Below are 15,653 nucleotides of genomic sequence, written 5' to 3'. Positions count from 1 at the left end.
TTCAGTTAGTTCAGTTTGACAAGCATTTCTTTCTTCAGCTCCCTAAGCAAAGTACCATAATAGGAGCTAGAGACCATTTAGGAAAAAGGCAAAAGCAAAACATCGCCTCCCCTCAAGGAGCTCACATTCTCCTTGGGGGAAGGTGGGGGAATACAAAGTTTATATAAAAAAATTAATCAAATCCTAGATCAAGAGCTAGAAGGGACCATTTAATCCAATTCTCTCATTGTATAGAAACTGTGCAAAACATAAAATAAATTACAGAGTTGAAACGACACTAGCAGTAAGGAACAAAGATAATATTTGAATTCAGGTTGCATGACTCCAAAGTCAATTCTCTTTCTACTGTATCAAAATATATCATATCATTTGTAATATAATATGATATGATATAATGTAATTATAACAAATTATCATTTATAAAAGATTTTAAGATTTGGCCAATATTTTATCTCATCTTATCCTCACAATAACCTTGGGAGACAAGTGCTATTATTCTCCCCATTTTATAGATGAATAACCTGAGGCAGACAAAGGTTTAATAATTTGTTTAGAATCACATAGTTATTAAGTGTCTGAGGCTGGATTTGAACCCAGGTTTAGCACTCAAAACACTGCCACCTAGCTGTCACTGTAATTTAATAACCCTGGGAGGTAGATGCTATTATTAGCCTTTTTTGGTAGGTGAGGAATTTTAAAAAGATAAAAGGCTAAGCAAGTTGCCAGTTACACAGCTACCAAGTATCTAAAGCAGAATTTGAGCTCAGGTCTTATGTTCAGTGAACCAACCTGTTAGTCTTTCATGCACAAGGAAGAGAAGGAGGGCCAGTATGACTGGAATAGAGAATGCTTGAAAGGGAGTAATATGACAAATGCTGACTAGGTGGGCAGGAATCAGATTGTGAAAAGCTCTGAAGGTCAGATTAAGAGTTTTGTATTTCCTCCCAGAAGCAATAGGGAGCCATTGAAGATTTATGGGTAGAGGGAATGAATGATTTAGTTAGAATCTGTGTTTTAGGAATATTAATTAGGTAGCTCTGTGAAAGATGGATTAGAAAAGGAAGAGCTTAGACACTGGGAAACAAATTTAAAAGTTACTGCAATAGTTCAGGCAAGAGATGATCAATCAGTTAATTGATCAACCAGCATTTATTTATTACTCACTATATCCCAGCTGTTGGACCAGGCACTGGGGATACAAATACAAAAGTTAGTAACTACCATAAAAGGAACTTATGTTCCTGGACTGGAGTTAGCTTGTAGCTAAGTGGGTCCATATAAAATATTAAACAGATTCAGGAAGACCTGAGTTTTGACAAATCACTTAACCTCTGTTTGCCTCAGTTTCCTCATTTGTACAATGACATGTGTCTCAGCTTGTTAGGATCAAATGACATACTGTGTAAAGAGCTTTTTCAAGTGTTAAAGTGCTATATATAAATGTTATTAATGATTAATTCTCATTATTTTTAGATACCAAATGAGTCTTTACTCACTAAAGTAATTTCCACTGAAGTGGATAAGAGACAGAAAAGATTATGAAATGACAGAGTTAAAACTAAAATATACTGTCAAGATAGTCTAAACCAGAGGTAGTTAGGTGGTGCAGTAGATAGAGTACCAGCTCTTCAGTCAGGAGGACCTGAGTTCAAATCTAGTCTCATACACTAGCTTTGTGACCGGTGGCAAGTCATTTAATCCCAAATGCCTATCCCCCACTAAAAAAAAAAATATCTAGTCCAATCCTTTTACTCTACAAATTTGAAAACTGAGTCTCAGAGAAGGAAGGTGATTTTGATTAAGGTCACATAGCTAGAAATGAACAGAAATAGGAGAGGTTATTGACTGCCAATATAACTACTAAAATGCCAAGGTTATACCAAACTCTATTGGACATGGGAGGTCAGATTTAATCTAGTACTATTCCTACCAAATAAAGAGGAAGGAAAGGAGGAAGAGATTGGGGAGGGAGCTAGAAGGATAGCTCCCATCCCCAAACCCTGACTTCCAAATAAATATCTTTATTCCATTAACATGTACTGGTGTAAGGGCAAAGGACCAGCAACCAAAGCATGCTCCACTAAATGGAAAAGTCCCCATTAAGTGACAGCTAGTGTAAGACAGGAACAGCATTTTATTAATAGGACACAAACACAATAGATGAATACAGTTTGAATTTTCAGGAAAATGAGAAGAGATGAATTTCTGGGTCAGTTCACTACTTACAGTTGAAAAGAGGAAAGAAAGGGGAGGAGAATGGTGACCTGGGGCCATGTGCTGACCCAAAAGATTTAAACAAATAGATGAAGAGAGAACATTTCCATTTAGGAAATGGGAGAGACATAAATAGAGTTGGAGCAGAATTATTTCCAAAGCTGGTTGTTCCCTCAAGGCCTTCTTACCTCATAAATAAGGATGCTACAAAGAGAAGAACACTTAATGGAGCCCTAGGGTCCTGATGAAATGAGGTCTCACAGGTCACTAGAACCTCAAGCTGGATACCATAAAGTTTAGCTCTGAAAAGTTCAGAAAGACAGTATGATGCTCTAGGATCAAAAAGGTAATGATAACAATGATTGTTATACAAAGTAGGCAATCAATAAATACATGTCCAAAGAGTTGATCAATTACACAATCACAGGATTTGGCACTTGAAAGGGACCTTAGAGGCCCCCAAGTTGGACCCATATACAAAAGCTTTAAGAGAACAGATCAGTTGTTGCCCAGCCTCTGCTAGGAGGCCAACAGATCAGAGGACCCTTGGAGGCTATTGAGGCTAATCTTGGTTCTCCATTTTACAGATTAGAACATTGAGGTTTAGCTAGTATCAGAGGCTGGGTTTCAACCCAAGTCTTTCTGATTCTAAGTTGAATATGCTATCTTGTATGTAACACTCAGACTCTTAGGAGGCCTGCTGAAAAATAAAACAAAAACAAAAACAAACAAAATAAAAAAGCTCTAATATTTCACCACATGACACAACTCTTTAATAACAACAATAATAGAAAAAAAAATTTGGAAATTTAAGGATGGCTAAATGCTCTCCATTTATCATCCTATTTGATCTCCAGAACTCTTATTAAGAGAATGTAATTCTTATCTCCATTTAACAGATGAGGACACTGAAACTATAGCAGGTTAAGTAATGTGCCTGGGGTTCCATAGTTACTGTTGTCTGAGATGGGATTCCTGCTTATGTTGTCCTGATTCCAGATCCAAAACTCTCTCTTTTATATCAAAATACGTCTTTAGAGAGATGATCCAAGTTCAAGATCACAAGCTCCTAACATCCCATCTTTGACAATTAGTGTGACTCCCTCCTTTTCCTTGTTGATTGATGAAATGAGATGGGTCAGACTTGATGGCTTCTGAGGACATTTCCAGCTCTTGCTTCCATGATCTTTTCCCACTGATTAATTTTCCCACTTCTGCCTCCTGAAACCAAACAGAACAAGTCTGTCCCCTTACTTAATAGCACTTCAAATTCTGGAAGATGCTATCCTTATCCCACTTTCCCCATCAATTTTCTTACTTCCAATCTAAATTTTCCCAATTCCTTTGATTGACTCTCATATGGCCTGACTTATGAATTTTCTGTGTGATGGCTAAACACCTATATATAGTATCCGGATTGTGGCACAATGGATAGAGCAAAGCTTGGGGCTCTGGTCTGAGTTCAATTTGGTAAGTCACTTAACTGAGGCAAACAGAAATTTCCTTATCTGTAAAATGGAAATAATAAACACACCAATCTCCCAGGATTATTGTGAAGATCAAGTGAGATAATAATTATATAACATTTAGTACATAGTGCCTGGTACAAAGTCAATGCCACGTAAACATTAACAACAACAACAACTACTACTAATACCACCACCACCACTACTACCACTACCATTACTACTACTAGTAATACTAGTATACTGTACCACCCAGAAATGAATGCAAAATTCCAGATAGGATATGATCAGCCCAGAGAACAATAGTGAACAGATTGGAAAAATTGGAATTGATACATCCAGAAAGCAGAAAGGTGGGGTTGTGGGTAAGGTAAGGTAATTTGCAGAGGCAAGAGAAGATTGGTTGTCTCCCTATTTCTCACATCCTCTCATTGTTCCTCCTATAAGAAGCCTCAGCAACTGTCAGAAGGAAGCCCCTGGATCATTATAACACTTTGGCCCATCTGGCTCTTTGCAAGAACAGGGCCAATTAATAAATTAACTGGTCAAATTTATACAGCAACTGTCAGGCAGAGCTGAGTAGATATGGGTATTTGGGGGGACATAAAGTCTGAATGATGGAGACAGCTCTAAGTGCAGAGAGGAGTCAAAGACCTCTTGAGGATCCCCATATGAAAAGGACACATTTTCCAGCTTTGCATTTCTAAGGAAAATGGAAAGGCATCATCTTCTGCATTTGCAGATGGATGAATCTGCCCACAGGTCTTCCACAGGGTCTTATCACATAAGCCAGAAAGCATCCTCTCTCTGCCCCGACCCAAGTCAGGAAATAATGGACATGTTCTTAGTACATCACACAGGCCAGTGGAGCAGAAACCAACTCCCAATTTTTCAGAAATATTTGGGGCATTCATTTATGGAGACAACAATAAACTTAAGAGGGGGGGAAATCTTAGACTTTACACCTGAAAGGCACCTTAGAGGTCATTGGGACCAACTTCTTGATTTTATAAGACAAAACTGAGGCCCAGAGTGGTTGAGTTGCTTACCCAGGATCACATAAAAAAAAAAAAAAAAAACAAATTCAAATTCTGGGTCTCTGATTCTAAATCCAGGCCATTTTCTAAATCACCCTGTTTCTCCTTACTGCTACCAGTCAAAAGTCACATAGGAACAAAGAGGGAAAGACTTGCAAGACTTCAACTGGTGACAAAAACATATATTTCAAGTTGTATAGCCTTTATAGGATCAATGGATTTAAAAAAAAATAACTTGAAGGCAACACAAGAAAAAACCTCAAATTCAATACAATCTCTCTCCCTTTCTTTCTTTCTCTCTTTTTTCCCTTCTCTCTCCCTCCACATCTCATATTTTTTCTCCTCCTTCATTTCTCTCCCCCCTTCTATTGCATCTTTTCCCTCTCCCCTTTCCCCTTCCCTCTCTGGTCTCTCTTCTATTCCCCTATCTTCCATTCCCTTTTTCTCTCTCCTTCTTACTTGTTCTTTCCTCTCCTTTCTACTTCCTTCAAATTCTCCTTTATCCTTTCTCTTCTCTCCCTTTTACCCTTCCTCTGTTGCCTTTGTCTTTACCTCTTTCTCTCCTTCGCCCTCCCCACTCTTTCTCTACCTGACTCCCTCTTTGCTTTACTTTCCCCCTCATTACCTTCTTTAGTACCTTTGCCTTTCTCCCCTCTTTTTCTCTCCTTTCCCTTCCTTATTCTTCTCTTTCTCTCCCCTCTATCTTTCTTTTGCCTGACACATATTCTCTTGGGGTATCTTGTTCTGTCTCTGTCTGTCTTTCCATATATCTGTTTCCCTCCTTCTTCTCTTTGTCGTTTTCTTCTTTCTCCTTTTTCTCCCTTTCTGCTCAGTTAACAACCTCTTTAATCTCCTTTTTTTTCCATGATAAGTCACTGAGTTTATTTTGAGAATACAAGAATCCTTTATTGCTACAAAACTCATCCCAGAGAATTACATTAACCAACCACCAGGCACAACATTGGTTAGTGTGATATTCCTCTTTATACATCTCCTCCAGTCCACAGAGAGAGCACAAGGAAACATTGAGAAAAGCAAACATTATAATTAAGGGCCAGAGGGACTGATTCAGGATGAAAGATTAAAAGTACTAAATATGTAAACTTGGGCAACATTTGCACCAAGGAGGGATGGGATAACTGCTTTTTAAGTCTTCCAGGCTTCCAAGAACTCAATGAGAGATGAGGGGAGTTAGAGGCGAAACCAAGAATATTGTGAAACTGGGCAAATGGGGAATTAAGATTAAACTCGTTTTTAAAGCATGAGATGTCAATTCTTTGGTTTAGTACCCCACAGAGGCCTCAGGACTACACTGGCATTTCTTATTTGCTAATCTTCTTCATAATATTTGCCCATTTCTTTAACCAACACTTAGATTGGATGGTCCCCTGGGATGTTGGCTAATTTCTATTCTGGTCATCACTCAATTTTGTTGTGTAATTTTTCTTCTCCGGGGTCTCTCATGTCTTATTGACTGAATTGGCCCATGGACTATGGTGGGGGTAGAAGGGTTAGTCACACCATTTTTTATAACTTCTTGGTCAAATCTCTATGTTTTCTGAAGTCTCCTGGCTACTTGCAACAAGGATGGCTTCTCTCTCTCTCTTTTTTTTTTTTGATAGGAGGGGACTGAGGATGAAAGGGGAATAGAGAAGAAATGTTGCTTTCCCTCTCCCCTCCCCTTTGTACCCTGGGCTTCAAGTATGCACTTGAGAGTTCACTTATCACTGATAAAGAACAGGCATACACGGTAATGGGAAAACTAGAGAGGAAGGGGTAGATATCATTTATTTGGAGGCCAGTGGTCAGAAATGTTTGTTCCATCTGGTCATTTAGGGAGCTAAGGTATACCTTTGTACTCTATCAAAAATATATATTTTGTTTTACATTGTCTTGGATATATTTTTGCTTCTATATCACCTTCATTTCTGAATATGCTCTCCTCCAGAGTCTTCCTTTGTAACGAATAATAAAAAAAAAGAGAAATAAAAGGCACTTTTCAAAAATAATTAACTCATTTGCTGCCTGATGATGGGGGGGTCATTTAATCTATAAATTAGGCATGGGGGAGGAGAGTTAGATTTAAGGGCTACTCTCACAATACTTTACAGCTCTACTTCTATGATTCTATGATCAATGAACAATGTTTATAATATTCCATATCCATAATCACCTAAGATAAAGAGGGCGACTCATTTTTTACTCACTCTTCCTTTATGTTCAATGTATCATTCAATTTATTTATCTTTTATCTATACAGTAAATTAATGAATAATAACAGTAACTAATTTATAAAGCACTTTGACATTAGCAAAATGCTTTGCAAATATTGTCTGATGTGATTCTCACAACCACTTTAAGAGAATGCTTAAACATTTTGGGAACATGGCATTCTGACTTAGTCAGAAATTTTCAGGGTCTCCCGATTTCCTCCACAACCAGACAGAAAATCTCCAGGAAATGAAATGCATAGAAGCAAAAATAAAGGAATAGAGCTGTTGTTCTACTAAGACAACTTGGGAAGAACTTAGAAAAAGCAATACCTCCAGGGATTGAGGTTTAGCCTGAATGAAAAGTTAACTGAATCAACAACCAGCAGAATATTATTATTTCCATTTTGCAGATGATGATACTGAGGCAGACAGAGTTTAAGTGACTTCCTCAGGGTCACACAGCTAGTAAGTATCTGAGACCAAATTTCCACTCAGGTCTTCCTGATTCTAGGTCCAGAGCTCTATTCACTACGCCATCTAGCTGCCTTGTGAAATCAAGTAAAAACAGCATTTCTTAGCAACTGTATAGGAACAAAAAAAATCATGCACATGTCTGTGGGAGGTGGGGGAATTATATCCTACTTAATGAAATGCGCTGTATTCAAACACCTTAAATTCACTCATTGACATACATATAACTAATACCAGCTATCTGCAAGCTATTTAAGGAAAGCCCATTCCTATTAGCCATTGATGCATGTCCAAAGAATGTCTGCTTAATACCACTTTGATAGCTAATTTCTATGGTTTTGCCTTATCTGTACAGTATGTACTTGAGAGTCATAAAACTACAGTGCATAAAAAATATCCTATAAGTCATATACCCCATTAAGTCTAACTAGCTACTAGCTATTGGCTTCCCTCCTAATCAGTCCACATTAGTGAGGTTTGCCTATTACCATCAAAAGAAAATGTCTTTTAAAATCAACTCTCAATTGTTAGTGTCATGGGGGATAGAGAGAGAGCACAGATAAATGAAATCCACAGATAATCCCAAATCCTTGACTTAACCAAGAATTTTAATCCCCTTGCCCAGCACTGCTAAGAACAAAATCAATTCATGCAAGTGTCTCCTTTCCCTGACTCTGACTGCACTCAGTGGAGCTACCAATGAGCAGGGAGATGCTGGAGAGCATGTGGAGGAGCCAGGGGTGTGGATAATTGACTGATTGGATAGCACACCTCTGAATAACTGAGAAGTTTGTGGATTTCAAAGTCTGCTCTGGAATCTGGAACCCAGCATGGGATCATTCCTGGAGAAAAATGGTATTTTCTATCACAGGCAGCAGGGGCTCTAATTCTTTGGCATCAAGGCTTAGGGAATGGGAGGGTGTTACCAAGTCTCCTCCCATCTGCCTAGTGTCTTGCTCCAGGGAGCTGCTTATCCTCACTACCTGCTTAACACCCCACTGTTCTCTACTAACTTTCCCAGAGGCCTCCGGGATGTGCTCAGAAGTGGTTATCAGTGTTCTAACACTCAAAAGGGCACAGTGGAAAGAATACTGGATTTGGAGCCAGTGGGTCTGATTTTGAATCATGGTTACTGAAATGCACTTATTAGTGGTGTGATTTTTGGTAATTCACTTCATTTATCTTGGCCTTAAATTTCTCAGCTGAAAAAAAAAAATGAGGGACTTGGAGTAGGTGGATTCTACAATCTCTTCTAGCTCTTTATCTATGATCCTATGACCTAGATTCAAATTCTAGTTTTATGTATATGACTTAGGGAAAATCATTTCATTTATCTGGATCTCAGTTTCTTCATTTGTACAAGGAGACGGGCAAACTAAATCCTCTACATCTATGATGATCTTGTGATTCTGTGATCTGTCCTCAACTTTCCTAACTCCAGTTGCACCTGAAATTCCATCATACCATCAAATTCAGATCAAAGAAGATGAACTATTGACTCCTGACTCAGAGTGACCAAGTCTCCCCTAATTATTCCCATATCATAAGATTCAAGAAAGATCCACTACTTGAAATGGCCTTCCTATTTCTGGATCCTTCTTATAACAATTAAGTCTATTTCAAGCAGTGACGTGCAGCAAAGTCTCCAGATCCGCAGTCAAAAATAAACACACAATTGGTATTAAAAATTGATACAGTGGTTTCAAGGATTCCAGAGATCTGCACTTCATTCTGGAAAGGAAAGAACTGTTCTTTCAAAGGGAGAACAAAACAGAGCAAAGCTCTACAAACTTTCTCCTTTCTTGGGTTAGGTTAGGGAATAGTTATTTTTCCACCCTCTCCCCCATCCTTAAAAGGTTATCCTCTCCCTCCCCCCCCATCTTAAAAAAAAGAGAAACTCTCTTTATAATCATCATAAAAGGATAGGATGCAGACTAGAAAATAGACTAAAGGGTGCACTTCTCTGAGGGCACCGCTATCCTATTTACCTAGCCTCAATATTCTGCTGCCCCCTAAAGTTGTCCGTTCATTCTCCTGAGTCTGTGGAAAAAAGATAAAATGATTTTGTCTGACCTTGCAAATACGATCGGAACAAGTGAAAATTCTGCAGAATAAAACCAAATAAGCAAACCAATGATTCCTTCATTTCATATCTTAAAAAACCCTTTAGACATTGCAAAGCCCCCTTCTGATTCATCATCTCATTCAGTCCTCAAAGCAGGCTAGTGAGCATAGAGAATAAACCACGTCATGATGATCCATATTTTGAATTACAAAGCCAATGCTACTTTCTATTTCCCTGGCATTTTAACTCCTCTTTTATTTTATCTTCCCAGTGGACCTGTGGAATCATAGAGAACAGCTCAATTTTAAAAAGGATACTGAGAGGCAGGTAAATTCATTATGCAGGGCCCCACAGCTGGTGCTTTTAGGACCAGACTCCAAGTATCCAAACTGCTGGTTCAAACCTCTTCTTTCTAGAAGCCCCTCTCCCCAATGTGGGAAAGGATTTTTCCCCAGGGGAAAGATCAATTGCTAGAATTCTAAGTCTCCTTCTTCTCTCTCAACACAAGGGGTTAGAATTAAGAGTATTCTAACTAGAATGGATTTTCTCCCCACCGTAGCTAAGTAAGGGAAGTCTAGCACAACAGTATGCTTGAACCCCACCAAATGTGGATTTTCCTGGAATTTCACACTGTGAATAATGACTTTTGAAAAGCAAATGCAACTTTTTAACATCAATTGGCAACATGTCACTATGAATGCACTTCCAGACTGAACTTAAAAAGCTTTAGGGGGGAAAGAGGCAGGAGAGAGTAAGTGATTTTCATCTAGTTGGACTTCAGCTCTGAAGGACTATGCTCAGTCCCCAGGAGCTAGAGCAGAAAAGACATCTCCCAGGGAGAGAACAAAATAGAAGGCTTGTAAAACACCTTGCTTGAGAAGTTGAGCTAACTGGCTCCCCTTTCATGCACCCAGAATGGAATTGCAAAGCCCTGGGCTCACAAACACTGCACTGGGCAGGAAACTAATATTTTACCCTTTTATTCTCACTGACCCTCCCTCTGAGGCTCCCGACAGCTGCTGCTGGTCTTGGCTGTCCTTGGCACCGATGCCTCCGTCTCTCCAGCACGCCCTAGCCAATGATGAGCCCTGCTCTTGACAATGCTCGGTTGTTTCCAGTATCTCTTCTGTTGCTCTCTAATCCTCCTCACCATCAACATCACAGCTCTGGAAGAGCTCTGCATCCTTTCTCTCTCTCTTTTTTTCTTTCCCCCTTGCCCAGTAATTCCTCCACAAGCAACTCCTGGGCAGACTAAGATCGCTGTCCAATACTAGAGCCCCCTCCTTCAGTTCTCTGTAGCTTTTCAAGACGAGCCCTCATCACTCATTCCTACCCATCCCAAACCCAGAGTCCCCTGCTTTTAATCTCCTACCCTTGGTGTCCTATGGAGAGGGAGCCCCCAATTTTCTCTTTGAGTTCAGCACCTCCCAACTTCTCAGTCAGGGATATGTTCTCTCCACCCACGTGGGACCAGGATGGACAGGTTTTTTTTTCCCCTTCTTCTACTGGGGTCACCTCATTTCTCCCCTTCCTCACTTCCCCCTCCCACTAAATCAGCCAGCCAGACTAGGCTCGTAGAAGGGACTGGATGGAGGCGTGCTGCGTCTCAGAGATGCAGGGGGGCACGGGAGCTGCAGGCTGGCAGAGCGGGCTAGTAGGAGAGTAGTCCGATCAACAATGGACAGTCTTTTTTCTGAGTAAATCCCCCTTACGTCATTGGACAGCCCCAGGGGAAAAGATGCCAACCAGGGCCTGAAGAAAACTCCAAAGGAGTGTGTGTGTGTGTGTGTGTGTGAGTGCGCGTGTGTGTGTATGTGTGTGAGTGCGCGTGTAGGGGTACTTGTGTGTACTGGGGCGGGGGGAGGGGAGGAGAGAGAAGGGGGCTGTCTAACTTTTTTTTTCTTTTTTTTTTCCTAACTGCCAAAGCTTATCTTCCCCGGGTGCCTCCAAATCTCGTCACCTGCAGGCTAGCTTCCCTAGCTCTCAAGTCCCTGAGAAAGACGCTTGGAAATCATCCAATCCAAGTGTCCGCCGGGGCCCCTAGACCGGGCAGACGTTTGTGGGGCTCAGAGGAGCTAGGGCTGAAGCTTTGGGCAGCTCCCTTAGCCATCAAAGTCACAGACTCCAGGAGAAGAAACTTTGCCCTCCCCTCCTGTGCTCTACTCCCTCTCCAGCTGTTGCCAAGGCCCTCTGGGCTGTGGCTCCAGGGTCCCCGGGAGGGAGAGCCCAGAAAGGCGCAGCGGCCAGAGGCACAGGTGTCCGGCTTACCTTTGTAAAGCAGCGCTCCGAGCACCAGGCTGAGCGCCCCGCACAACTGCCCGCCAGGCCCGGGAGCCGCTCCCTCGATGCCCATGGTGAAGGCGAAGGCTTTTGCCCGGGCTCTGCTCAGGTTTCGCTCCTGCGGAGTCTTGGATAATCAAGGGCTCACGCACTTCTCCCCGCCGCCGCAGCCTCTCTCCTCCGGGCACTCCCCCGGCCCGCAGCCCTGTCCGGGCGCTGCATCGTAGCTGTGCGCCCCTCCGGGGGGCTCACCCTCAGTGCCCGGCGGGGCTCCGCAACATGGCCCGCCGGCCGCCCCGAGCCCAAGGCGCTGAGCGCCGCCTGGCCCCGGCTACCCGTGCGTCCCGACCGCAGTCTCCGCTGCCGGTGCCCGGTGCCCGGTGGCCACCGTCCGCTGCCCGCGGGCCCGCGGCGCTGCTCCTCTCCCTCCTCTTCTTCCAGCGCTCCCCGCTCGAGCTCCGGCTCCCGCTCCAGCTCTGAGAACTTTTCTCTCACAGCATCCTAGGCTGAGGCTGCCTCCGAGTCTGCCTCCCCCAGCCCCAGCCCCGCCTCTGCCTCCGCCTCCGCCTCCGCCTCCTATTCAGTCACTACCCCCTCCTTTGCCGTGCCCTCCCCCTCTCTCCTCTCCTCCCGGACTCCCAGGGCCGAGTCTGAGAAGGGAGGCCGAGTTAAAGGAGGTATCTGGGGGGCGGAGGGAGATGGGGAGGGGAGGGGAGAGGAATTACGTTGGGTGAAGGGAAAACGCAGAGAGGGGGAGGGAGGAAGATAAGGAGACAGGAAGGGGGAAGATGAGAAGATGAAAAAAAAGGGGGGGCTGTTTGGTGAGGAGGGGGGAAAGAGGTAGGGAGGGAAAATGAGGACAGACGAGGCTATAGGGGCAGGAGGGGAGAAAGCAGAAAGAGAGAATAGAGAAAAGAAGGAAATAATGCAATTGGAAAGGAGAGGGGTTCAAGGAATCTTAGCAGAATTCTCTTTGGAGGAAGGTTCTGTCAGAAGGGGGCCCTTGGAAAAGGATCGGAAAGGGTTTTAAAAAAGAAAATAGTCTGACTTTACCGTACTCTTAAACCCATTCGAAAGGACAAGGGTTGCCAAACCATTTCTTTCCTCTTCCTAGCTCTCTGCAGACCTGGGCCAGAGAGAATCCCCATAACACCCCTAGCAGAAGCCCATCTTTTGCTCTGAATGCCCCTTCTCTTGCATTCCTACCCCATTGCTATCTTGCAAAGTTGGAATACAAATACCCCAAGAAAAGCCCAACAGGGATCTGTTTATGCACAAGCACTCTGACTGCAGAACTCAGGTAAGACTAATCCGAGAAACAGAGTGGGAAGGGACCAGCATCTCCCCATCCCCCTGGCTGGAAGCATAGCTGCCTCTATCAATCCCTTCTAACAGATGGGGTTCTCCTTTTATTGCTCTCCCAGGAAACCTCTACTACTCAAATGGAGTGCTCCCTTGATTAAGAGAGTGCCGGGGCAGTCATTCTGCTTTAACATATGCTTGCAAGAGGGCAGGGAGGCCCCCCTGAAACAAGGCCTGTTTAGCATACATGGGAAAGCAAGCTTTAATCTGTTTCATATGTCAACATCATTTCTGCTCATCAGAGCACCAACACAAGCAGTCTAAAGCAGTAAGTACTTCAGGAAAAAAATAAAAACAAAATCCCTTTTAAGGAGGGAGAGCAAAAGAGTGTTAGAGAGAAAAAATAAAAATGAGAGAGACAAAATGAGAGTGGTGAGGTAGAGAGATGGACAGAGAGAGAGAGAGATGGAGAGAGAGAGAGATGGAGAGAGAGAGAGAGAGAGAGAGAGAGAGAGAGAGAGAGAGAGAGAGAGAGAGAGAGAGAGAGAGAGAGAGATGAGATGAGAGAAGAGCCAGCAATAAACAGAAAAAAACAAAGAGACAGAAATACAGAAGCAGCAAAACTATCCCAAACTTATTGTTCTTAAATGTTCACTATTGTATTTCTCAGTGACTGTCTCCATCTACAATCATTAAGGGTTCTCCATATTAGGAAGGACATGAATAAAAGAGAGATTATTCAGAAATGGGTTTCCAGGCTGGTGAAGTGCCTTGACATCATGCTCTATGAGTACTGATAGAAGGAACTTTAGCTTGGAGAAGAATAGACTCAGTTGGGACATGATAGCTGTCTTAAAATATTTCAAGAGCTGTCATTTAGATAAGAGAATAGATATTTTCTGCTTGGCCCCACAGGGCAGAATAGGGAGCAATGGGTGATCCCTGAAAAAAAAGGCAAATTCGGCTGGATATCAAGAAAACTTTTTCCAATTATTTTGTTGTTCTTTTCATTTCTATCAGTTCCAACTCTTTGTGATACCATTTGGGGTTTTCTTGGCAAAAATACTGGAGTGGTTTGCCATTTCTTGATCCAGCTCATTTTATAGGTGAGGTAACTGAGGCAAATAGAGTTTGTTCAGGGTCTGAGATCAGATTTGCATTCTGGTTCTCCTGATACCAGGCCTTAGTGCACTTCATCAACTAGTTGCCTTTTGTAGTGATTAGAGATTCTCTGATGAGATATTGGATATGTCAGAGGTAAATATTTCTCTTTCACTGGAGATCTCTTGGAAAGACTTTGTTCTTGTTCGCCTGTGGTTGTATTAAATCACCACCACCTTTTATCCTTGTCATATTGTGCGAGTCAGAGTGGGAAGCTAGACCTGGGTTTGGTGTCTGAAACAGCTGAATTCAACCTAACAGCTGAATGACCCTGGGAAAGCCACTGAATTTGTCTCAGGCCATTTTCCTAGGAGTCACTGGGTGACTCTGCTGGGGTAGAAGGAGCTCTCTACAAAAAAAGAAACTAGAGATTATTTGCAAATTTAGGCATATTAACACCTCATCAGAAATGATATCATAGATTTAGAACTGGAAGGGACATTAGAAGCATCTTGTCCAACTGGCCCATTTTACAGATGAGGAGATTAAACCCAGAGTGATCCAACAATCTGACCAAGGCTAAACAGCAATGGTGAGGTTAGAACTGAAGTCTTCGTACTCCAGATAGGAAAGGCTATGTTCATGAATGATTAGGAAACGTTGCTAGATCCCTAGAAATATCCCCTGGAAACATAAACAGCATTTTTTATATTTTCAAAGTATTTTTATATTCCTTGTCTCCTCTGAGCCTCCCAATACTCCTGTTGAGACAAGTTCCAAAGGCATTGCCATTCTCACTTTATAAATGGAAGTAAATAAGCTTCAGATAGGTTAAGTGACATGATCATATTCAGGAGGTGATATTTGAACTCATCTTCTTGAGTCCAGGCCCGGCACTTTACTACACTAAACCAAAGTACCTCTGAAAGCCTATGTTTCATTTATTTTAAGGAGCTTGCTTTTCCTATTGGACTGGAGGGAAAAAATCCTAGAAAAGTAGATAATGGCAGCTGAAAAAGACTCATATTCTAGGCCAAATGTCTAGTTTCAGATTATAGGTATAGAATATTTGGCATCCTCAAGTATATGCTTCTCCTCTGCCCAAAAAGATCATACAAGTGGAAGATAATCTTAGAGACATCTAATCCCTTGAATTTTTCAGATTAATAAAATATAATCCAAAGAGGTCAATAATTTCACTAAAATCATACAATTCCTAATTGAAAACTGGGGTTCAAACTTGGAATTTATGATTACAAATATGCAAAACAATTATTTGGAAAGAATTAACTATATTATTTTTCTGTCTCTCTAGACTGTACTTCAGAATTGGAGAAACAAGTTGATTAAATAGACAGGGGCTAAGTGAATCACTGTGCAAGAGCTGGAAATGTTTTCTGCTATTTCTGAAGCAGCTCAAAACTCACCTCAGAATAAATATTTTTCATCTAAACTTCCATAGCCTCTCAAGTTCAGCAAGAAATATACCATGCCCCATTATTCC

At 41.9% G+C, this 15,653-nt stretch overlaps 1 protein-coding gene across 1 annotated transcript in view; it reads right to left on the bottom strand.

The window, feature by feature from the left end:
- TMEM132C (transmembrane protein 132C) overlaps positions 1 to 12,250 on the bottom strand; it is a 525,373-nt gene extending 513,123 nt beyond the window's left edge. Inside the window, exon 1 of the mRNA XM_074299414.1 lies at positions 11,735 to 12,250. Coding sequence (XP_074155515.1) covers positions 11,735 to 11,819 — 85 coding nt within the window. The 5' untranslated portion in view covers positions 11,820 to 12,250. The remainder of the gene's footprint in view (positions 1 to 11,734) is intronic.
- Positions 12,251 to 15,653: the final 3,403 nt, after the last annotated feature.

Source organism: Sminthopsis crassicaudata, chromosome 1 (genome assembly GCF_048593235.1).
Source record: "Sminthopsis crassicaudata isolate SCR6 chromosome 1, ASM4859323v1, whole genome shotgun sequence".
In the NCBI taxonomy this organism is placed as follows: Eukaryota; Metazoa; Chordata; class Mammalia; order Dasyuromorphia; family Dasyuridae; genus Sminthopsis; species Sminthopsis crassicaudata.
This window is presented reverse-complemented; position numbering and strand designations above follow the sequence as displayed.